The 25,500-nt window shown below is 43.7% G+C and overlaps 1 protein-coding gene, 2 non-coding genes and 2 pseudogenes across 3 annotated transcripts; all 5 read right to left on the bottom strand.

Annotated features, from left to right (window-relative positions):
- Positions 1-796: 796 nt before the first annotated feature.
- LOC147220062 (5S ribosomal RNA) lies at positions 797-915 on the bottom strand. The gene has a single exon (XR_015108658.1). It is a non-coding gene; the product is annotated as a 5S ribosomal RNA (ribosomal RNA).
- Positions 916-2,283: 1,368 nt separating this feature from the next.
- Positions 2,284-2,402, bottom strand: LOC147220063 (5S ribosomal RNA; annotated as a pseudogene).
- Positions 2,403-3,575: 1,173 nt separating this feature from the next.
- LOC147220064 (U1 spliceosomal RNA) lies at positions 3,576-3,739 on the bottom strand. Its single transcript, XR_015108234.1, has one exon. It is a non-coding gene; the product is annotated as a U1 spliceosomal RNA (small nuclear RNA).
- A 604-nt stretch (positions 3,740-4,343) lies between these two features.
- LOC147220065 (U2 spliceosomal RNA) lies at positions 4,344-4,521 on the bottom strand (annotated as a pseudogene).
- A 318-nt stretch (positions 4,522-4,839) lies between these two features.
- On the bottom strand, positions 4,840-24,816 carry LOC147220066 (general transcription factor II-I repeat domain-containing protein 2B-like). Its single transcript, XM_086171188.1, has 2 exons — positions 24,132-24,816; positions 4,840-4,844 (listed from the first exon to the last, which is right to left on the bottom strand). The coding sequence occupies exons 1-2, from the start codon at positions 24,814-24,816 to the stop codon at positions 4,840-4,842; spliced, it is 690 nt and encodes a 229-aa protein (XP_086027314.1).
- Between the last annotated feature and the right edge of the window lie 684 nt (positions 24,817-25,500).

The raw sequence follows: 25,500 nt of genomic DNA on the forward strand, positions 1-25,500 counted from the left end.
CGGTGACGGATGAAGGTAGACGTGAATCTCCACGGACTGTGACCTTTGCAGATGCCGTTGTGATCTGTAGTGAGAGCAGAAAACAGGTGGAGGTCAAGATAAGATAAGATAAGACCTCCGTTTCGTCCCGGACACGGAGGTCCCGGTGGAGGCTGATGTTCCTGCTTTAAAAAAAACAACATGGCTGATGCATCTTCCGCATCTGCCCGGTCACGTGGTACACGGCCCTCCGACAGGACGCCGAAGCATCAAAGTAAACCCAGGACTTCAACAACCAGACTCCTAGGAATATGATGAATGAATGGGGAAAAATGAAAGAGAGCCAAGGGTAGAAGCGCTGATTACTGGCGATCGCAAAAGGAGCAGAAACGAGTGTAAAAAGAAGCGAGGAGGGCATCGAAGAGGAGGAGGAGTTCAAAGGCAGGGGGTCCTGATGACGTACCGTACATGTGGAGTCCTGGAAGTGCCTAGGAGAGCCAGCGGTATGGAGATTAGCGGTTGGATTATTCAACAGCGACAGGTATAAACGAGAGAAAAAGAAATTCAGCACACATGGAGAAATACTGTACGGGGATGACAAGAAAGGCGGCGAGCGACGGACGGAGGCGGCGAGACAACGGAAAGTGATCCGAAAGGTAAGGCGGGGAACTATGACTGAGCGCGTGTCGCGCCGGGCTTCACGGTGACTCCGGTGGGACAGACACAAGGGAATGAGCGGCGTGTGTCCGTGTGTGAAATGTTGGCGCTCTTGAGAGACAGTACCTCCTGCTGTTGACAGAGGGAACGAACATAAAAAAGCTTACGGCACCTGGTATTCCCAGGCGGTCTCCCATCCAAGTACTAACCAGGCCTGACCCTGCTCTGCTTCCGAGATCAGACGAGATCGGGCGTGTTCAGGGTTGTATGACCGTAAACGAGACTAGCCTACGCGGAAGGGCATTTTATAAGCAGCTGTCCTCTATCTTTTCCACGTCCAGTCATTTCCACATCTGTCAGGAGCTCCTTCTATTTAGTCTCCATGATTACAGCCAGTGGCGCCCAAAGCTTCTCTTACCAAACATCATCAGACACTCTTTACCTAAGGTAAAGAGGGAGCTAGCAAAGCCCATACCAGGACTCGAATGCACGGCGGGACAGTTAACGACAAGAGAAAGAGAAAAATAAATAAAATACACATGGAAAAAGGAAGAGTACTACAGATGCAGTATTTGCGCCGAGGATGCTCATAGAGAAGTACAGAGAAGGCCCGTGGGAGCCCCATTGCCTTTTTGTACACCTAGAAAAGGCGTACGACAGGTTGCCAAGAGAGGAGCTCTGGTATCCTATGAGGAAGTCTGGAGCGGCAGAGAAGTGTGTTACACTGGTGCAGGACATGTATGCTCGCTGGGAGACAGTGGTGCGCCGTGTGGTAAGACAGGACCAGAGAAGTTCAAGGTGGAAGCGGGACTCCGTCGGGGATAGTCCCTGAGCCCCTTCTTGTTCGCAACGGTGACGGATGAAGGTAGACGTGAATCTCCACGGACTCTGACCTTTGCAGATGCTGTTGTGATCTGTAGTGAGAGAAGAAAACAGGTGGAGGTCAAGATAAGATAAGATAAGACCTCCGTCTCGTCCCGGACACGGAGGTCCCGGTGGAGGCTGATGTTCCTGCTCTAAAAAAAAACAACATGGCTGATGCATCTTCCGCATCTGCCCGGTCACGTGGTGCACGGCCCCCCGACAGGACGCCGAAGCATCAAAGTAAACCCAGGACTTCAACAACCAGACTCCTAGGAATATGATGAATGAATGGGGAAAAATGAAAGAGAGCCAAGGGTAGAAGCGCTGATTACTGGCGATCGCAAAAGGAGCAGAAACGAGTGTAAAAAGAAGCGAGGAGGGCATCGAAGAGGAGGAGGAGTTCAAAGGCAGGGGGTCCTGATGACGTACCGTACATGTGGAGTCCTGGAAGTGCCTAGGAGAGCCAGCGGTATGGAGGTCACCGGTTGGATTATTCAACAGCGACAGGTACAAACGAGAGAAAAAGAAATTCAGCACACATGGAGAAATACTGTACGGGGATGACAAGAAAGGCGGCGAGCGACGGACGGAGGCGGCGAGACAACGGAAAGTGACCCGAAAGGTAAGGCGGGGAACTATGACTGAGCGCGTGTCGCGCCGGGCTTCACGGTGACTCCGGTGGGACAGACACAAGAGTATGAGCGGCGTGTGTCCGTGTGTGAAATGTTGGCGCTCTTGAGAGACAGCACCTCCTGCTGTTGACAGAGGGAACGAACATAAAAAAGCTTACGGCACCTGGTATTCCCAGGCGGTCTCCCATCCAAGTACTAACCAGGCTTGACCCTGCTCTGCTTCCCAGATCAGACGAGATCGGGCGTGTTCAGGGTGGTATGGCCGTAAACGAGACTAGCCTACGCGGAAGGGCATTTTATAAGCAGCCGTCCTCCGTCTTTTCCACCTCCAGTCGTTTCCAGATCTGTCAGGAGCTCCTTCTATTGCGTTTCCATGATTACAGCCAGTTGCAACCAAGGTTACTATAACCAAAAATCATAAAACACACTTTACCTAAGATAAAGAGGGAGCTAGGAAAGGCCATACCAGGACTCAAATGCACGGCGGGACAGTTAATGACAAGAGAAAGAGAAAATTAAATAAAATACACATGGAAAAAGGAAGAGTACTACAGATGCAGTATTTGTGCCGAGAATGCTCATAGAGAAGTGCAGAGAAGGCCGGTGGGAGCCGCATTGCCTTTTTGTACACCTTGAAAAGTCATACGTCAGGTTGCCAAGAGAGGAGCTCTGGTATCCTTTGAGGAAGTCTGGAGCGGCAGAGAAGTGTGTTACACTGGTGCAGGACATGTATGCTAGCTGGGAGACAGTAGTGCAGTGTTCTGTAAGACGGGACCAGAGAAGTTCAAGGTGGAAGCGGGACTCCGTCGGGGATAGTCCCTGAGCCCCCTCTTGTTCGCAACGGTGACGGACGGCCTGACGGATGAGGGTAGACGTGAATCTCCACGGTCCGTGACCTTTGCAGATGCCGTTGTGATCTGTAGTGAGAGCAGAAAACAGGTGGAGGCCAAGATAAGATAAGATAAGATATGATAAGATAAGATAAGATAAGAACAACTTTATTTATCCCGAAGGAAACTGTTGTGCCAGAGTTACAGAAAATATAACAGTAATAAATAATAAAAGGCAGACTTGGAAATCAAAATAAACTATAAACTGTAAAGTGTCTCGGTGAAACTATAGAGAGGTGGGGGTATGCTCTGGAAAGGAGAGGAACGAAAGTTAGTCGCAGCAAGACAGCATACATGTGTGGGGATGAGAGGAACTCGGGTGGAACGGTGAAGCTACAGGGAGTGGAGATCAAGAAGCAGGAACATTTCATGGACTTGGACACTCTGGATTTTTTTTTGGGCCGATCGTAAATCCATGCTTTTGCGGTGCACCTGCCATGTGCAACGACAACTCCCTAGTTGGGTCACAACCCAGCCAGGGAGGGTCGGCGCGTGCGACCATAAACAGTGAACCCGGCCTCCAGCAACACAGACTTGCTCTTGAACAGCACAACAGGGGAGAGCGCGGACGCAGTCCCCCACTACCAGAAATTATGCAGTCGAGATTCCCACATTTGGGGAATTCGCAGGGGTCAGCACAGCCGCAGTGCAATGGCTGAGCCTCGTCCTGTGTGAACCACCTTCTTGATCATGGTATCTCCCCTGCCAGGTAAGTATGGGTCGCACGCGTCCCGCGCACGGAGCGCTTTCACACGCACGCCGTTCTCAGTCGGGGGGGAACCCACGCGGACTGTTCCGGGAGCTCACACACGATCCCTCTCGCACACACACACACACAAACACACACACACACACACACTCCGTCAAAAAAAAACGTCAACTCTGAGTTCTGACGGGCCGGGACGCCGAAAACGACACGGACGCTTCAATTTTCACGAAGAAGTCAGAGGACAACCGGAACACGTTCCGTCCGTCCTCCTGATGCCGCGAGGGGTTTCTGCCGCTCTACGACCGGGAGAACTTCCCCCTGAGCCCAGTCTGACACAGTCTATACAATGCAATCCATCCGTTTCAAATGCGATCCATTTAGGCTCAATTCTGGTCCATAGTGGGATTTTATTGGGCTGCACGGGGCGAATGGTAGGGACAGGGTTTCAGGCAGACACGCTCGTGTGTCGCTATCTACCGTTCCCTACCGGCAGAAACAACGGGGACAGTGTCGCTGGTCACACAGGGCACAGACAAGATCTGGGTCCCGTGTATGTTGGTTACGTATGACGTTGTTGGAGGACATGGCAACCTTGACATCGGACACAAAAGCAGGGGGTGCACCGTTCCCAGAGGCACTGCAATACCGGGTCGATGCATGGAGTGGACGGAGCAAGCCCCTATTCCAAAAATCAATTTAATATTTGGTCCCCGGATAGGGGACGCATCAGATATTAAACTGATAAGAACAGATACTACACTTGATCTTAGCCAAAAGGCCGAGAAGCGATAGCCCCACGCCCTCGCTCGACGCCAGCGCATTCCCCGCACCGTCAGCTTCACTCACGACTTCATTCCCAAATAAACCCCCACCCCGTCTAAGCCGCTCGGCCCGGAGCGACGGCGCATCTCCCCCATCGCCCCCATCGCCCCGGAGACGGAGGTCCCGGTGGAGGCCGATGCTCCTGCTTGACAAGAAACAACATGGCTAAAGCATCTTCCGCATCTGCCCGGTCACGTGGTGCACGCCCCCCCGACAGGACGCCAAAGCATCAAAGTAAACCCAGGACTTCAACAAGCAGACTCCTAGGAATCGTGTCCCCTTCAAATCAACCTGGAATATGGGAAAAAGTCGCCCGTGAGGAGAAAAGACACAGGTGGAAACAGGACGTTTGAACCGCTCACGATACACAGCGCGGCAAACGGGCGCCATCTTGTGAACCCATCTGGTTACCGCATCGTTGCGACCCGCTCTCACAGAGACTCGCCGCTCATCGCCGGGAAACACGATTCAAAAAACGGCACGAACACAAGACAACAGTAAAATGGTTTCAGAGAAGTCCCGCTTCTCTGAACTCTTATACTGGCATTCTGTGGCTTAACTGATGCCAGACCACCATTGTTGACATGCAGAGGTTTTTAAATGCACTGAATGGAGAGAAGTTCTGACACACTGTTGATGAATCAGGTCCAAGTCCAGTCACCCAGCAGCCCAGGAGTCTCCTTCTGTGCGCCGGTCTGCTCCAAGACCTCCAAAATCATCCCCGTCTGCAGGAAAACAAGGAACCACAGGACCCTGGGTACAGATCTTCCATCCTGGCTCTGTAGGAGTGACTGACGTCCTCTGAGCACCTTGTTGTTCTGTCTTACCTGAGATCCAACACCGACCCGCCCTGGACCCCCTGCTGTTCACCTAGAGTGAGCAGGACCAGAGGAGATGCTGTGATAATGAGCACTGTTGTGCAACTTGAAAGTCCTAGAAGTGACATCTGGACATCTGGAGCTCATGTGAATATAAACCACAGCGGGTAAAAACACAAACACATAAGCTGCACTTGTCTGTAAACTGCAGGTGTTCACATTGTAACCAGATATTTACACATTAACCTTTTTTTTTTTTTACTTTTAATTAAATACATACTGTTAAAATTTGCAAATATGTCCTGGAAAAGCAGTGCCTGTAACACGGCTGATGGAAAATGTTCATTATGAATGAAACAAGGAAAAGTTCATCCATTTTTTATCCCCGCTTTCTTTATTATTGTTATGTTTTACTTGAAACTCTGGCACAACCATTTCCTTTGGGATAAATAAAGTTATTCTTATTCTTATTCTTATTCTTAAACAGGCCACATCTGGCCAATCAAAGATTGGTACAGAATTCATGCTTGATATGTATGATTGGATCAACGAATGTGGGAGCTCAAACTGGAGATTATCAATTTTTGGAGCTACTTCAGAACTCTTGAGAATTTATCCTGAACTGAATAACACGGATTGGCTTTGTTATTTAACATTTACTGTGGACCTACTGACACACATGAATGAGCTGGACGTGAAGATCCAACCAAATAAACGGTTTGTGAATGAAATGCAAGCAAATGTCAGAGCCTTCAAAACCAAGTTGGTTTTATTTTCAAAGCGAATATCAAAAGAGTCTGATATGTACTGTTCACAAATCCATTTTTTGTTTTACATGTATCATATTGTCAAATTTTAAAAGTCAATCCGGCCCCTGAGCCAAAAAGTTTGCCCGCCCCTGGAATACCTTATGAAGACTTTTCAGAAAACCTTTGACCTGTCATTGCCAGCAAAAGGTATATAAGAAAGTATTGCAATGAATGTTTGTTCCTGACCAACTACTTATTCTCCATCATTATGTCCAAATAAGTTTGTTAAAAATCAGACAATGATATTTTCTGTCTCTCATAGTTGAAGTATACCAATGATGAAAATGAAAGACCTCTATCATGTTTTTGAGTGGGAGAACTTGCACAATTGTTGGCTGACTAAATACTGTTTTGCCCCACTTTATCTGGATACTGGGTACTGACACCTATTCAAATCAACATTTTAAAATGAGCTGATTTAGACTGTGATGATCATTTTGAGCTTATTTAATCAAATTGTCAAATATTCAAATACGACATTCAAGTTTTTAGTTTCACCTATGAACAGGGTGATGGCAATCAGCACCAACAACACACTGAAGTCTCACAGCACCTTGACTGGACTGAAAATCAATGTCAAAATTAAGCTATGACAAACAGTGCACCTCTGCGTGAATTCTGTCCTCTTTAAACATATCTTGAACCCCCGGTGCATGTCTTTGCGATAACAAGTCATAACTTCTCACTCCAAACTCACCTGAAACACAATAACAAATAAAATCTTCAAAGGGCACAGAAGAGACCTGCATGTTTTATTCCTCAACCGAGCCAAGGCGTCTTAATCCATCCCCACATCTGTCATCTGGGAGGCCTTCAACCTCTTCCAAGTGCATGAAACCCCCCACAAACCTGGTCAGAAGCTTCCTCCAGCATTTCTTATTCTGTAAAACAACCACAGAGTACAAAACATGGTGATCATTGGAAGTGGGCTTCAGGGCAGGCTGCGTCACATCCCCTCATGCCTTTACCATGGCAATGGAGATGATCATCGGTGCATCTCGGTGGAACGACGGAGGGGAGCTACTGCAGGCTTGACAGTGGCTGCCTCCGATTCGTGCCTCCAAATAATTATTGGAAAAGCCCCCCAGTAAAACAGTTGAAGAACATGAAATGACCACCTAGATCCCCACCATCACCTCTACCAAATGCCAGCTGGAGAAGCTTCACTCCAACACTACCTGGGGAAGAAGAAGTTGGAAGCCAACAAGTAAGGGAGCATTTCCATCGTGAAAGGAAAGCTTACTGGCCACGGTTCCACCTCGTCGAAACAGCCATTCCTTTGATATCAGAGCTGCAGGTCCAGCCTTGGATGGTGGAAGCCTCAGATGCAGAACAGACCAACGCTGCATTGAATCCCTTCAGTGGGTTGTAGGACAGGATACAGATTGGATTGGAAAAGCAGGATTTCCCCTGAAAGGTAGTAAACATCAGACTTTTCTACTCATCCTGAAATTTATTACAAAACACACAAGAGATGTGTTTCAGTATTACACATTTACAATACGCAATTAAAAATGTGTCTGTAGATCTTTGTGCAAGTCGCTACAAATCAGCCTCGCTTGTTCAGAGATGATTAAAAAATCCTTTTCACAGAAAGGTGGATTTAGAACTCAGTAAAATAAAAAAAAAAAACATTGTAACAGTTTTACCAGAGATTTTCAATAATAATGTTTTCGTTTCCCATATGAACAAGCAGATGAAAATGTGTACAAACAACAGACGAGAGTGCCACATGACCACAAGCATGTAATTGATTCCTTAGTACAAATACAGCCACTAATACAAAAGTCAGAGAACATGACTCGTTTTTGAGTCATGCATTGCTCCTTTCAGAGGCTGATCCAGGGTCAGCCATCGCAGCCATTCAATGACAAGAAAAACGTCAACTCTGAGTTCCGATGACCAAAACGACACAGACGCTTCAATTTTCATGAAGAAGTCACAACACAGAACACATTCCGTCCATCCTCCTGATGCCACAATTGGTTTCTATTGTTTTACAAACGGGAGAACTTTGCCACGATCCCGGTCTGACAGTCTTTAAACGCGACCAGTGTGTTGGACGGATCGGGGCTGTCGTCTTTTGTCATCAAACACAATCCATTTGCGCTAAGATCAGATTCCTTGGTGGGAATTTACTTCGGTACACGGAAGCAAGGCGTAGAGACAGGCTGTCCAGTTAACAAACTTATGTCACACGTCACCCACAACCCTCCTGCCTCTTTGCATTATCATCTACCAACATAATACAGTAGACGCACCAAATGGCACGTTAAACATTCGTCTCCGCGATCTTTGAGATGTCTCCCATCGAATTTGTTATTATTTGCAATTTGAGAGGGTGCACCGTCAGCTTCACTTAAAACAACATCGCTGATGCATCATCCGCATCTCCCCGGTCACGTGGTGCACGGCCGACCAATAGGACGCCTTCTTCTTCTTCTTCTTTCGGCTTTTCCCGTCAGGGGTCGCCACAGCGAGTCAACTTTCTCCATCTAACCCTATTCTCTGTATCTTCCTCTCTCACACCAACTACCTTCATATCCTCTCTCACTACATCCATAAATCTTCTGTTTGGTCTTCCTCGAGACCTCTTGCCTGGCAGCTCCAATTCCAGCATCCGTCTACCAATATATTCTCTATCCCTTCTCTGTACATGACCGAACCATCTCAGTCTGGCTTCTCTGACCTTCTCTCCAAAACATCGAATATGTGCCGTCCCTCTGATGGACTCATTCCTGATCCTATCCATCCTGGTCACTCCCAAAGAGAACCTCAACATCTTCATCTCTGCAACCTCTAGTTCTGCCTGCTGTCTTTTGGTCATTGTAACAGTTTCTAGTCCATACATCATCGCTGGTCTCACCACTGTCTTGTACACCTTTCCGTTCATTCTGGCCGATAGTCTTCTATCACATCGTACCCCTGACACTTTTCTCCACCCATTCCAATCAGCTTGGACCCCTCTCTTCACCTCTTTTCCACACTCTCCGCTGCTCTGGACTGTTGACCCTAAGTACCTGAAATCCTCCAGCTTCTTGATCTCCACTCCCTGTAGCCTCACCGTTCCACCTGAGTTCCTCTCATTCACACACATATATTCTGTCTTGCTGCGACTAACTTTCATTCCTCTCTTTTCTAGAGCATACTTCGACCTCTCTAGAGTTTCCTCAACCTGTTCCCTGCTCTAACTACAGATCACAATGTCTGCAAACATCATGGTCCATGGAGATTCCTGTCTAGCCTCATCTGTCAGCCTGTCCATCACCATTGCTAACAAGAAGAGCCTCAGAGCTGATCCCTGATGGAGTCCCACCTCCACCTTGAACTTCTCTGTTACCCCTACAGCACACCGTACCAGTGTCTCACAGCTAGCATACATGTCCTGCACCAGTCTAACATACTTCTCTGCCACTCCAGACTTCCTCATACAATACCAGAGCTCCTCTCTTGGCACCCTGTCATATGCCTATTCTAGGTCTACAAAAACACAATGCAGCTCCCTCTGGCCTTCTCTGTACTTCTCTATTAGCATTTTCAACGCAAATACTGCATCTGTAGTACTCTTCCTAGGCATAAAGCCATACAGCTGTTCACAGATGCTGACTTCTGCTCTCAGTCTAGTTTCCACTACTCTTTCCCATAACTTCATTGTATGGCTCATCAACTTTATCTCTCTATAGTTGCCACAATTCTGCATATCCCCTTTATTATTAAAAATAGGCACCATCACACTTTGTCTCCATTCTTCAGGCATCTTCTCACTCTCTAAGATCCTGTTGAATAATCTAGTCAGAAAATCTACCGCTGCCTCTCCTAGACACTTCCACACCTCCACGGGTATATCATCAGGACCAACTGCTTTTCCACTCTTCATGGCTCTTCAATGCCTTCCTCACTTCCCTTTTAGTAATTTGTGCTACTTTGTGGCCTACAATAGTCCCCTCTTCTACCCTTGCCTCTCTTTTGTTTTCCACATTCATCAGCTCTTCAAAGTACTCTTTCCATCTTCCCATCACTCTTCTAGCATCTGTCAATACATTTCCCTCTCTGTCCTTAATCACCTGGACCTGTTGTACATCCTTTCCATCGTTATCTCTGTTTCGCCAACCTGTATAGATCATTCTCACCCTCCTTACTATCCAACCGAGCATACAAGTCATCGTACGCCCTTTGTTTTACCTTTGCTACCTGTATCTTTACCTTTCGCCACATCTCCCTGAACTCCTGTCTATTCTCTTCAGTCCTCTCAGTATCCCACTTCGTCTTTGCTAACCGCTTTCTCTGCATATACTCCTGCACTTCCTCATTCCACCACCAAGTCTCCTTATCGACTTTCCCTCCAGATGACACACCAAGTACTCTCCTATCTGTCTCCTTGATAATACGAGCTGCTGTTGTCCAATCATCTGGAAGCTCACCGTGACCACCCAGACCCTTTCTCCCTGAAAACCATGCAACACTCCTCCCTTTTCAGCTTCCACCATTGTGTCCTGTTCTCTGCCTTTGTCCTCTTCATCTTCCTTGTCACCAGAGTCATCTTACAAACCACCATCCTATGCTGTCTGGCTACACTCTCACCTACAACTACTTTGCAGTCACTGATCTCTTTCAGGTTACCTCATCTATACAAGATGTAGTCTACCTGTGTGCTCTTACCTCCACTCTTATAAGTTACCCTATGTTCCTGTTTTTTTCCGGAAAAAAGGTGTTCACTACAGCCATTTCCATCCTTTTTGCAAAATCTACCACCATCTGTCCCTCTGCATTCCTGTCCTGGATACCAAATCTGCCCATCACTTCTTCATCCCCTCTATTGCCTTCGCCAACATGTCCATTGAAGTCTGCACCAATGACCACTCTCTCATTTCTGGGAATATTCTGCATCACTTCATCTAACTCATTCCAGAACTTCTCCCTCTCTTCAGATTCATTTCCCACCTGCGGGGCATAGCCACTAACAACATTGAGCATCACACCTTCAATTTCCAATTTCAGACTCATAAGTCTATCTGACATTCTTTTCACCTCTAGGACGTTCCTAACAAACTCCTTCAAGATAACTCCTTCTTCATTTCTCTTCTTGTCAATACCATAATAGTACAACTTAAAGCCTGCTCCTGAACTTCTAGCCTTACTACCTTTCCACCTGGTCTCCTGGACACACAGTATATCCACCTTCCTTCTTTGCATCATGTCGACCAACTCTCTACCTTTTCCTGTCATAGTCCCAATATTCAAAGTCCCTACTCTCCCTACTCCCAGGCTCTTTCCTTTCCTCCTCTCTCACTGCTTCTGAACACGCACTCCTCTTCTTCTCGTTCTTGTTCTTCGACCCAATAAAGCCAATAAAGCCACAATAAAGCCATCTAGTCAAAACAATTTTGACTAGATGGCTTTATCGTTAAAACCTTCAGCAGTAGGTGACGACATTGTGTAGAATCACGTCCTCTTCAGCATATTTCAGCACCAGATACCAGCATTAAGAATTCCATGGTTATTTACAATATGTGCCAAAAATCTTTAACTTGGAAGATAAAAACTTTTTGACCAAATGCCTTTATCTTTCATTGTTGAGTCTGGATTTGAGTGAATTTATTCATTTTGTAGATTCTATATTTTGTAGAATTCTTTAATATTCAGCATATTTCAGCAAAAGACACAACCTCTAAAGAATTCCAAAGTTATTTACAACTTGTGCCATAAACATTCGACTTGGTGAGATAAACATTTTTGACCAAATGGCTTTATCTTTTAAATCTGCTGCTGGATTTCAGTAAATGTGACATATATTGTGTAGAATCATGGCCTTTTCAACATATTTTAGCACCAGACACCAATTTTAAGAATTCACTTGTTATTTATAACTTGTTCCAAAAAGCTTCAACATCTGACATGAAGAGTTTTGACCAGATAGGTTTATGGTTTAAACCTTTGGGTAGATTTAGGTAAAGATGACATACTTTGTGTAGAATCACATCATATTCAGCATAATTCAGCACATGGCACCAGCATTAAGAATTCCAAAGTTATTTACAACCTGTGCCAATAAACTTAAACTTGGAAGATAAACACTTTTTGACCAAATGGGTTTATCTTTTAAAGATGTGGCTCCATATCAGTAACTGCCGCAGATATTGTGTAGAATCACGTCCTTTTCAACATATTTTAGCACCAGACACCAGTTTTCAATAATTCTCTTCTTGTTTAAAACTTGTTCTAAAAAGCTTCAATTGGTAAGATAAACACTTGATGTCCAAATGGCTGGATTTCAGTAAATGTGACATATATTGTGTAGAATTACACCCTATTCAGCATATTCCAAAAAAAGACACCAGATTTAAAGAATTACAAAGTTATTTATAACTTTTGCAAAAAACCTTCGACTTGTTGAGATACAACATTTTGACCAAATGGCTTTATCTTTCTAACCCTCGGCTGCATTTAAATAAAGATGACATATACTGTGCAGAATCACATCCTATTCAATATATTTCAACAATTACCAGCTTAAAAGAATTCCAAAGTAATTTAAAACTTGTTCCAAAAAATTCAATTTGGTGTGATAAACATTTTTGAATAAATAGCTTTGTCTTTCATTCTTTCGGCTGGGATTGAGTGAATTTATACATTGTTTAGATTCTGTATTGTGTATAATCACATCCTTATCGGGAAATTTCAGCACCAGACACCAGCTTTAAAGAATTCCAGTTTTTTAATACCATTGCCAAAAACCTTAAACTTGGAAGATAAACACTTTTTGACCAAATGGGTTTATCTTTTGAAGATGCGACTCCATATCAGTAATTGTCACATGTATTGTGTAGAATCATGTCCTTTTCAACATATTTCAGCATCAGACACCAGTTTTAAAGAATTCCCTTCTTGTTTAAAACTTGTTCTAAAAAGCTTCAACTGGTGTGATAAACACTTTATGTCCAAATGGGTTTATGTTTTAAACCTGCAGCTGGATTTCAGTAAATGTGACATATATTTTGTAGTATCACTTCATATTTAATATATTGCAGCACCAAACACCAGTTTTTAACAATTCACTTCTTATTCAAAACTTTTTTCAAAAATCTTCAACTTGGTGAGGTAAGAACTTTTCAACCAAATGCATTTATCGTTTAAACATCTGGCTGGATGCTAGTGAATCAGACATTAATTGTTTAGAATCACATCCTATTCAGCATATTTCAAAAACAGACACCAATTTTGAAGAATTACAAAGTTATTTGCAACTTTTGCAAAAAAACCCTCGACTGGCTGAGATTAAAAAATTGACCAAATGGCTTCATATTTCTAACTGTCGGCTCCATTTAAGTAAAGATGATATATACTGTGCAGAATCACATCCTATTCAATAATTTTCAACGACAGGTGCCAGCTTTAAGGAATTCCAAAGTAATTTACAACTTGTTAAAAAACCTTCAATTTGGTGAAATAAAAAAAAAAAAAGACCAAACTGCTTCATCTACTAAACCTGCAACATGACATTTATACATTTGACATATTTTGTGTAAGTTCAAATCCTATTTAACAGAAACCAGCTTCAAAGAATTCCAAAGTAATTTACAACTTGTTCCAAAAACCTTCAATTTGGGTGATAAACATTTTTGAATAAATGGCTTTATCTTTCATTCTTGCGGCTGGATTTGAGTGAATTTATACATTGTTTAGATTCTGTATTGTGTATAATCACATCCTTATCGGGAAATTTGAGCTTCAGACACCAGCTTTAAAGAATTACAACTTGTGCCAAAAACTGTCAACCTGGTGAGATAAAGATATTATATCCAAATGACTGCCAGATCTAGTGATCTGAGAGAAAGACCGGTGGTTAGAACTTCCTCCTTACACCTGCCATCGCTGTATTGACAGGATCTGACTGGACCGAGAAGGCCAAGGAGTAAACACCAAATTAACAGACTGAGTATGGTTTTGTCCATTAAAAGAAAGTAGATGTGGTTTATACTTTTGTCCGCGAAAAGTAGGTAGGTGTGGTTCATACTTTTTCCTTCAAAAGAAAGTAGACAGAGGTTTATACTTTTAGCCCTAAGAAAAGAAAGAACAGCAGGGTGCACTGGAATATATGTGTGTGTTGTCACTTCAAAGAGATTTTTATACTGACTAAAGTCAGTCTCTGAAGTAAGTGTAATTTTTAGGTTTTGGTTAAAATTGAGAAAGTTGGTTTGCAGTGACAGCTGTGTCTGCAGAATACTAGGTTCTATAGGAGCTTGGCACGGTCAAAGATCTCTGTGAACATTGTGACTGATAGTTAACCACAACAACCTGTAGTGTAAAAAAAATGGGAATCTCTTGTAGTAGAAAAAATGAAAAAGCCTTGGAAGGGGCTGTGAAGTTCATGCACAAATTGGATCCAGATACTACAAAATATTAAAGAAAACGGAAAAAGAAATACAGCAGGGATGGAAAATGAAGATTAGCATCATTAAAAAACTTATGGATGAACACGAAAAATGCAAAAACAAGAAAAAGAGTGACAAAAAGTTAGACGAAGTGAGAAAAGTTGAAAAATGGATTAAACAAGCCACTACACGAACACAAAGTATACAAAAGAAGAAGAAAAGAACAAATTAAAGATCAGAGTAAAGAAACTATGTTTGTGCAGAAGGAGGATAATGAAACAGCCGTCAAAGCTGTGATGCAGCAACCCCCACCACTGGAGATGCCACAAGGCACAGTGGGAGGGGTTCCAGAGCCATTATACCCAGATCTTAAAAAGCTGCCAGCATATGAGGACATACACAAAGACAAACAAGAACAAGTAAAAGTAAAACCAACACATCCATACAAAACACGGAGAAAGAACCTTAACAAAAGTTATATTGTAGATGAGGCCAAATTATATCCTATCATACAAGTTCCGAATCCACACGATGCGGAAAACCCCCCTGAGGTAAAAGAAGCTGCAGATAATGGCTGGGGGCCATTCCAAGATGCAGTTTTCCAGCTCGCTGAGTCATAGAGTTTGATTGGATTGGAGTTAGAACAAATATTCAAACTTGTCTTTCTATTAAAATGGGCAAGATATCGAGGTGATTACAAAGGAGGAAATCTCCAACAAGAGATTTGTCAACATCCAACAGATGGTCCTATTGTTGGAAATTATCTGGCTGCTGTACAAGCAGTATTAAATAGAGCAAGACCACTGCATGCTACCACCGCAACCCATGCACAGTAAGCAGCATGCAAACAAGAAACAGGAGAAACTGTTACACAGTTTCAATTCTGCAATGAAGGGAAATTTGGAAACCATAGTGGATTAGAATTCAATGAGCAGGATGATTCTCCTTACCAACTACATCTGAAACTTGGTCTGCTGAGAGGACCACCGAGGAGCTCCGATGAATGCCACAGGAGGTCTTTCCTACCTGAGGCTATCAGAATTTTTAATTCCTCTCCCTTCAGCCACAGGGAATCTCAAAATCTTTGTACTTAAGACCTTAAGACACTTTATAGCCTTGACTTGCTACTTAGACACTTCATAGTTTTATTTGTATTTCTTACTCTCCCCACCTTTTTTTTTATACTGTTTACACAATTTCCTACTAGTATTTATTATTGTTATGTTTTACTTGAAACTCTGGCACAACAATTTCCTTCGGGATAAATAAAGTTGTTCTTATTGTTAACTGAGAAATATGCTTTCAATTATTTTCCGTTTTATTTTGAAGGGCCAGTCCCAGCTTCCGGTCTGTCTGTTGTGTTTTTATTTGCTTGAAAATAAACTTAACTTCTTCCAGTTCCGCAAAGCAAGAGATGTGTCACACATATTATTCCTCTGTAAAAGACCCAGTCGGTATTGAGGGGTAACACGCAGATCTACTGCAGAGATAACCTCTGACAGCAGGTTAATGGCCCAGGAAACCCCCAAAGACGGCTGAAGACAGTTTGGAGCCGCTGAGAAGAGCGACGATACTGCGAACTCGGCGTGACGGTGAGCTTGATTAGCTAGTAGCTGCTAACAGTGCTACCACGTGCTCTAACTAGCAAGCCATGGAGCGGCCAAGTAGATGGTCACGGCTAGTTTTTACCGGAGATGAGAAGCAGTATGATCTCTGGGAGACTAAATTCTTGGCCTACATGCGGCTGCAGGGGGTCAAAGACACAATTCTGAGTGAAACTCCAGAATTTGATGACGATGACGAGGAGGCGAAGGACAAGGAGCAGAATGAAATGGCCTATGCCCAGCTGATCCAGTTTTCAGATGACAAAAGTCTAGGCCTGGTCATGTGCGAAGCTGCAGATGATGGGAGAAAGGCACTGAAGATGCTATGAGAGTATTATGCAGGTAAAGGGAAGCCTCGCATTATAAACCTGTATACTGACCTGACAAAACTGCCGAAAGGCAGCAATGAAAGCGTAACAGACTTTGTGATTAGGGCAGAGACTATAATCACGGCGCTAAGAAATGCAGAGGAAGTCATGAGTGATGATCTTCTCATAGCTATGGTGCAAAAGGGACTTCCAGAATCGTTCAAACCATTTGCAGTTCATGTGACTCAAAGTGAAGAAAAGCTAAAATTTGCTGATTTTAAAAGGAGATTGCGTTCACATGTAGACACTGAAAAACTCTGCTCTCATGTGTCAGATAATGTTATGAAAGTGAACACGAAAGTAAATGACACTCTGAGGGGCAATGACAAAAACACAATGGCGGATATGGTGTGCTTTAAATGTGGTGTGAAGCGGCACAAAGCAAGAACATGCCAAAGAAGACAGTGGTGCGGTTTTTGCAAAAGCTCGATGCACAGAGATGCAAACTGCAGGCGTCGTCCAACGAGTGAACAAGCGAGACAAGCCGCAGAGGGAGAGGGCAACACATCGTATGTTTTCTTGACCGAAGACCGGGGAGCGGACATCGTTCCAGAGCGTGGTGTGAAGATGAAAGGCCTAATGGTGGACACGGACGCTACTTCCCACATCATCACGGATGAGACAAAGTTCAAGAGCTTCGATGAGACTTTCAGAGCTGACACACACCATGTTGAGCTGGCAGACGGGACCAAGTGTCAAGGCGTGGCGAAGCAGCGGGGAGAGGCAGAGGTGATCCTCATAGACAGCAGAGGACGTCACCACACAGCAACACTGAGAAACATGCTGTTCATCCCTTCCTATCCACAGGACATTTTATCTGTGATGGCCACCACAGCAAGCGGAGCAACGGTAATCTTCAATGTAGGAAAAGACATGGTCAAAATGAGTGACGATACTGTATTTCCTATTAATGTGCAGAACAAACTTTACTACCTATCTACAGCAGATGAAAGTAATGACAAATGCAAAGGGTGTTTTGATTTACAAACATGGCATGAAATTTTCGGCCATTGTAATTATAGCGAAGTACAAAAGTTGACAAAAGTGGTTGATGGTATGGTAATCAAAGGGAAAACTGAAAAACCTGTATCACCATGTGAAGTGTGTATTCAAGGGAAGTTTGTGCAGATCAGAAACAGAGAGCCTGATGCAAGAGCAACAGAGGTGTTTGATTTAATGCATACAGATCTGGCAGGGCCAGTAGATCCCATATCTATAGATGGACACAGATTTGCATTGTCGTTTGCTGATGATTATTCCAGTATAATTTTTGTGTACTTTCTCAAACAAAAGAGTGATACAGTGAGTGCCACAGAGAGACAGAGTTGTTCTTATTTTTATTCTTAAATGTCTGCTTGATGGGGAAACAGCGACAGTAGACAGTGTTATGGCGTATGCATGGCATGTGGAGGAATTACAAACAGCCAAAGAAACATCAGTTTATGAAATGGAAGATGATGATGATGAAGGATTGTTAATGTTTCAAGGAGGTCGAAGAGGACGAAGACCCCAGAGAGGGAGTACAGGAAGAATTAGATATCAGAGTGGAATTGAGAAAAGACAAAATAGACAGAGATGACTCATGTTGGCATTGTGGTAAAACAGGCCATTGGTCACGACAGTGTGGGCAAAAGAGACAAGGAGGAAATGACAGGGGAGATAGGTGAAGTGAGGAGCGTGCACCCTTACCAAGTGCATGCACACCAACTCATTCAGATGATGATGATGAAGAAGAGGAAGGACTAGAAAGTATAAATATAGCAAGTGCATGGGAACTACTGAATAATTTGACAGTAAAACCCTACATGAATTTGGAAGTTAATGGAGTCTTAACAGAATTCCTGTGTGATACAGGAGCATGCAAAACAGCTTTGACAAGAGCACCTCCAAAAATAAAATATTCAAACACAAAGATAAAAGTTCAAAGTGCCCATGGACACACCAAAACGCAAAAACTCACTGAAAAGATTAATATGACACATCCAAATACAAGCCGATCATGCCAAGTACAGATAATCATTGATCCAAGCAATGGTGGGCTGTCAGGGCCTGCAAGGCCTTCTCTGCTGGCCCAAAACATATCTGAATCACAAACGTTAATTATATTTTGTCCATGAATTTTTATTAAATAATTCCAAATGGTCGGTCACTTCCTTTCATAGCTTTTCCCCTGGTTGTGCCGCTTCCAGGCATATACTTTCATATTAACAATCACATTCCAGCCATAATCTGTTGTCAGGCAGGGTCAAAGTCAAAGGAATCTGCCTGTGGGGGGGCCTGCACAATCAGTTCTGCAAGCCCTTTACGCAAATAAAAAGTGTTGACGACGCTGTTGCTTCAACCAATCAGATTTTGAGTTGGCGACATCAAAGCCTTCTCGCAGGCCATAGCAACATCAGCATATTCACACCCTCTGATTGCATAGTCAGAGAGTGGACAAGTATATTAGCAAGGAGAAGCGTACTAGCGAGCTGCGAACAGAAACATAGTTGTGTTTGTTTAATATGGGCATTGTCAACCCACAATGGCTGCAGGAGGAGAAGAAACGGATTCAGTTGCTCATATATTGTTAAAACTGTTTTCTAGATGGAGTTTTGAAGAAAAGCTGGGCATAGTAAAGAAAGCTTGGTAACTCATAAGCTAGCGAACCTGTCACAACCAGGAAAAGGATTTGTTTGACATTTTCAAACCACAAACTACGACCGGTACCCCTGGGTCACAGGCTCCGAGTGTCACGACTCATTGGGTCCCCGGGCAAGCGGCACAGCAATCACAGCAATTATCCTCCGCACCTGGTGACCACACCACACCAGGGAATAATCCCGCTAAACAGGCCTGAGTATAAAGGCGGATCCTTTATAAGGCGCCTTTTTAAGGCGGCGAAGGAAAAACAGTGACGCATGCAGCACTCTTAACAGAACTACGAGAAGTTATACTGCTCCCACGAAAATTAGAAGTAGTAAAATGCAGAGCACATCACTCAGGAACAGATGATTTTTTACAAAAGGAAATGCCTTTGCTGACAAAATAGCAAAGGAAGCAGAAAAAAAAAAAATACAGCATGCATGCTGAAAAACTATCTACTGCACCATCATTAATTGACAATGGTGTACCAAAGATGCTCAGGAGAATGCGTCAGCTACTGAAAGACAATCCTGGCTCAAGAGAGGAGCAACAGACTTCAATGGAATTTTGATGATAAATGAAAATGACCCATGGGCCTTGCCATGTGTCAACAGGAGGGATGGAGGTACTTACGTTAAAACACTTCTATACCATTATCCTAAATTCCTACTTAAAAAAATTTGCACAATGTATAACATACTTTAAAAATAATACTCAAGGAAACTAAGACCAAAGAAAGGAAGGTTTCCAGATCCACAATATCCTTTAGAAGTGATGGACATGGATTTTATTGAATTCAATTATGTAGGAAAATATAGATATTGTTTGGTAATAATTGACAGCCACGGCAAATGGGTGGAAATTGCAAGTATGACAGCGCAAATACCAGACATCCCCCTCCCTTTTTTTGATATTAAATGTATTTTATTTCCTGAGTTGGCAACTTGCTCCTTTCCTCTCACTCACTGTTCGTAAGTATGTAGTACCACATTCCACCACAGGATGGCGTGAAACCAACCGTGATTAGTTTGCCGAGACGCGGTCACAGCATTAGTTCAGTGCTGTGTCGGCGGCAAAGAGGTTGGACGCCAGTAATGTGGCTAATGTCTGCGTTACAGGTAAAGAGTTATAACGACACGTAAATAGGTAAAAACGAGCGAAAGAGTCCCGGTGAAGTGAGTGAATGGCCGTTTAACTTGTAGGGTTGAGGTCAGCAGTAGCTTGGGTAGTGCTAATAGCATGCGATCGCTAGCCGCTAGCTAACTGTAGCCTCGTGGCGGGACTACTGTGTATTGGAGCCGAGTGTCGGTTTGGAATGTGTGTAAATGTACGTGTACAGAGGGGAAATGGGAGCAATTGCTATACTGGTTTTGTAAATAAGGAAAACTGTGATTAGTTTGCCGAGACACGGTCACAGCATTACAAAAGCTGATGCAGAAGCTGTAGTTAATCCTATCTGTAAATACATTCTGCCAACCCATGGCATACTGCAGAGAATAAATGAAGTTGTACACAATGGGTCAAGTTATGGACATTGACTTAAAGAGACATTGTTCTTATCATCCACAAACTGCAGGGTTAGTGGAAAGAACAAATGAAACAGTAAAAAACAGACTAAGAAAATGTATGGAACATACAGGAAAGACATGGCGAGAGTGCATATATATGATAAAAATGTCTATGCACATAGTTACCATTGTGAATGGTTTGACACCATAATAGATAATACATGGTGGACCATTCAGGTTACCGATGACACATCCAGACCTAGAGAAGGCCCACACAGAAGAAACTTAGTGGAATACATTACAAATACATTAAGGCAACGAGATGTAACAGACGCAAATGATCTGCCTGAATCTCAATCTGCTCCACAGGTGAAGGTCCGAGTTGGTGATTGGATCTTCGTGAAAGTCATAAAGAGAAGCTGTGGAGTTCAGCACGCTGGGAAGGACCATTCCAAGTATTTCTGACCACGCCGACTGCAGTGAAAACTGCGGAATGATCCACTTGGATTCATAATCACACTGTAAGGTACTCCCTGTTGATCCTACTAACACTGGCTAGAGGGGAAGGCTGACTACAAAGGGGAGTAAGAAGGATAGTCTTACTCGTCTCAAGGCATCGGCTGCATTAGTGAAGAAACCACCAGATCCCTAACCGTTTAGGTTGGAAGGATCCAGGATGAGCCAGCCAAAACAGGAGCACCCAACCCAGCAGGAGAACGCAGAGACAAACAATGGCAAGTCTGACGAGTAAAGAAGGGCCTATCTCAAACTTATAAAGAACTATGAAATGAGAACAATGCTCCACATCGTGACAGTCTCTGGTGGCGATTGATAAATATAACAGCAGGAGACCAAACTGATTGTTATGTTTGTACTGTAATGCAAATATCAGTGTCTCCTAACCCGACTATACAACCTTATCCAATTAATGAACGTGAAACCTTGTCCATAATATGGGTGTATTCCCAAGGACTGAATCAGAGATTTTGAAATTTTCAGAATATAACAAATACCTCAGTCCTTCCCTTTCTGCCTTACAATCCATCAAATTGGCGATTACCAGCAATTATTCTATGGCAACCAACAGAACTGTCATTGAGGGATTCATTCTAATTACAATGAAAAGACACCACCATTTTGCATGAAACGACAGTGTGGTAAAAAGGATCATTGTCTGGGCCAACTTAAGTGTGACACTGTGCTAAATATGGAAAGGGATAGACTAGTTAGGAAAACTTATGACTACTATAGTAATAGTATATGTGAGGTTGGAAAGTGGGGAATGGATGCGTGCGCCATGAATCTGACTGCCCTCAAGCCATTATTGAAACAATATTCAGTATTGAAACAAACCTCACCAAATTTGGTATTCCACCATGGAGGATTTTCGCATTCCCACATAAATACGGTTCTCCATGCCCAAAAACACATGTATGGATTTGTGGCAGATGAGCATTTCTGTATCTGCCCCAACACTGGTGTGGCACATGCAATTTGGGCTGATTAGGAAACGCCATGACTTTTATACCAGGGCATAACATGACTCATGGCATACAACCCATTAGGCCAGGGATGGGCAATTATTTTTTCCATGGGGCCACATAAGAAACATAAAATATTGTGGAGGGCCGGGCCAAAAGGCTGAACTCAATTCTGCATAATATTAATTGTATATCTCTATAAAAAGCAGTAAATAGCACTGTTTTGACAAGCTGGCAAGAGTATATGTTAAGATTAAGCAATGAAAAAATGAGGTTGCCTTACAAAAATGTATTCATTCAAATTTCTCAACACAATGGTAGACAAAAAAATTACGTTTTTTACTATTTGTGACTCATATTAGTGAACATTTTCAGTCACATTCACTTCAAAACACATTTTGAGTTCCATATACTGTTGGATAGTTGTGTAAAGGTTCTGAGCATTTTAAAGACATCACAATATTGTCTTTGTGAACCAAACATTAAGCAAGATACAACATATTGACTGTCACTGAACTGTGATTTTGAGAAAAAGGGCCCCAGTTCACTGTTATCTGGTGCCTTAACATGCCTACATTTGTGGTCTAACTACCTCATTTGGTGTTTTAAAGTTCTTTTTTCTTGTTCAGTGAGAGAAATCTAATCTCTGCTGGGCTTTAACGAGTGCATCTAAGTCAGGTTGAATGTCTGAAGTGGAGATGTGAAGCACAGCTGACAGATGATAATAATAATAATAATAATACATACGATTTGTATAGCGCTTTTCACGGTACACAAAGACGCTTTACAGGTTGACGACAGGAAAACATAGAACATAAACATTGTTAATGGGAAGAGCTGTAGGTGTTGTAGGTGGTTTGGAAGAGGTGGGTCTTGAGGTTATTTTTGAAGGAAGACAATGAGTTTGACTCTCGGATGGCTGGGGGGAGGGAGTTCCAGAGGGTGGGGGCGGCGATGGCGAAGGCTCTGTCTCCCAGGGTGCGGTACTTGGACTTACAGATTGGAGTTAGGAGGTTTTCATCCGAGGAGCGAAGACGACGCACTGGAGAGTGGCGACGTAGAAGATCGGTGAGATATGGGGGGGCGAGGTTGTTGAGGGCTTTGTAGGTGGTGAGGAGGATCTTGAAGTGGATGCGTTGTTTGATGGGCAGCCAGTGAAGTTGACGGAGGATGGGGGTGATGTGTTCTCTGGAAGGGGAGCGGGTAAGTAGTCGGGCAGCAGAGTTTTGGACGTATTGCAGTTTTTGAAGGGCATTAGAGGGGAGGCCATATAGGATACTATTGCAGTAGTCGAGTCTGGAGGTGATAAATGCATGGATTAGTGTTTCAGCAGCAGAGTGTGAAAGAGTGGGTCGGAGGCGTGCTATGTTTCGGAGGTGGAAAAAAGATGTTTTGGTGATGTGATTTATGTGTGGCCTAAAAGAGAGTGCAGGGTCCATGTAGATTCCAAGATTTCTTACCAGGGGGGAGGGGGAAACAGAGTGACCATCAATGGAGAGTGCGAGAATGTGACAGGAATTTAGCAAGGGTTTTGGGCCGAATATGATAATTTCTGTTTTGTTGCTGTTGAGTTTGAGGAAATTTTGGTTCATCCAGATGATCATCAGTGAGAGGATCTATACCTGGATTTTGTAAACTTCATCATTGAAAATGTTTGTTCACAAATGTAGGTAGAGCCAAAGAGAACAAACATCTTCTGAGCATGTCTCCTAATGTTTGGAAAGTTCTCCTCCTTGAGAGAAGAGTAGAAATCCAGCAGAGATCCTGACTTAAAGTGCTCTGCCAGTACTACATCAGACTGCAGGTCAATGAGTTCCAGCTGAAAATCACTGGGTGCATCATCCACACCTGAAGGTAAAGGTAAAGGTAAAGGTAAAGGTAAAGGTAAAGGTAAAGGTAAAGGTAAAGGTAAAGGTAAAGGTAAAGGTAAAGGAAACCATGTGCATGTCATTCTCCATTGTTCTAAGATCCTCAAATCGCCTTGAAAACTTACCATGCAATGCTCCTAGCATGGATGAGTACCTGGAGAGGTTATCAGCTGATGGTGTGACTTCTTCCAGGGTCAGCATATGAGTGAGAGTGTTGCTCTCCTGTTGTCTTGAAAGCAACTGTATCTTTCTCACAAAAGCCTTCACCAGGCTGTGCATTTCATGCACAAAAAGGCCCTTGCCTTGCAGCTTGGTGTTCAGTTCATTCATCAGTGCAGTCACATCAACAGCAAATGCAAAATCTGCCATCCTGTCCTCATCTGCAAGCTCTGGGATGGCCTTGCCTTTTGTCTCACAAAACTCCTGGATTTCTGCTTTCAGATCCCAGACTCTTTTTAGCACTTTGCCCAGGCTGAGCCATCTCACAGAAGTGTGGTAGCCAATGTCACTGTGCTCACTCTCATGCTCCTCCATAAGTGTTATAAACTGTCTGTGATTCAGTGCCCGCGCCCTGATGAAGTTAACTATTATAGTAACAACATCGATAACATGGTTAATTTTTAGCACTGATGTGCACAACACATGTTGGTGTAAAATGCAATGTAAAAATACCAATTTCTGATCAGGGTCAATTTCAGTCACTTTATCCTGCATGCGTTTTAAAAGTCCGACATTTTTCCCTGTAAGATTTGGACAACCGTCCTTGGTGACACCTGCCAGTCTGTCCCATTTCAGTCCCAACGTGTCCATACAAGCATTTACCTCAGTGAAGAGATCGCTCCCTGTCGTCATCCCTTTTAACGACCGCATTGCTGCCAGCTCCTCCGTAATCTTGAAGTCCGGCGCTATCCCACGGACAAATACGAGTAGCTGGGCTGTGTCGCGGACATCACAACTCTCGTTCAAAGCGAAGGAGAAAAAGTCAAAACTTGGCACTTCACGTTGCAGCTGTAGCTCCAGATTCCCCGCAATGTCCTCGATCCTTCTCGCCACGGTTCGCCTGGAGAGCGGGACTTGCTCAAATGCCGCTTTTTTTCAGGGCATATTAGTGCTGCAGAGTCTACCAAGCACTCTTTCACAAACTCCCCCTCTGCGAATGGCTTGCTGTTTTTGGCTATTTTGTGGGATATCACGAAGCTGGTCTTGGTTGCTGCATCCCTGGATGTATGAAGCTTGGTAAAAAAGCCTTGCTGCGTTTGCAGCTTAGCTAGCAAAGCTTCCAATGTCCGCGTTCTTTCGTCATCAGTCAGGTTTTTATATTTCTCTGCATGTTTCGTCTGGTAATGCCGACTCAAATTGTAGTCCTTAAACACGGCGATCTGCTCCCCGCAAACTAAACACACAACTTTACCTCCAACCTCAGTAAATAAATACTTAGCTGTCCAATTTTTGTTGAAAATCCTACATTCGGCATCTACCTTTCTTTTTTTAGCC

Source organism: Fistularia commersonii, chromosome 24, assembly GCF_037954325.1.
Source record: "Fistularia commersonii isolate RoL2024-O1a breed Wild chromosome 24, RoL_Fcom_v1.0, whole genome shotgun sequence".
Lineage (NCBI taxonomy): Eukaryota > Metazoa > Chordata > Actinopteri > Syngnathiformes > Fistulariidae > Fistularia > Fistularia commersonii.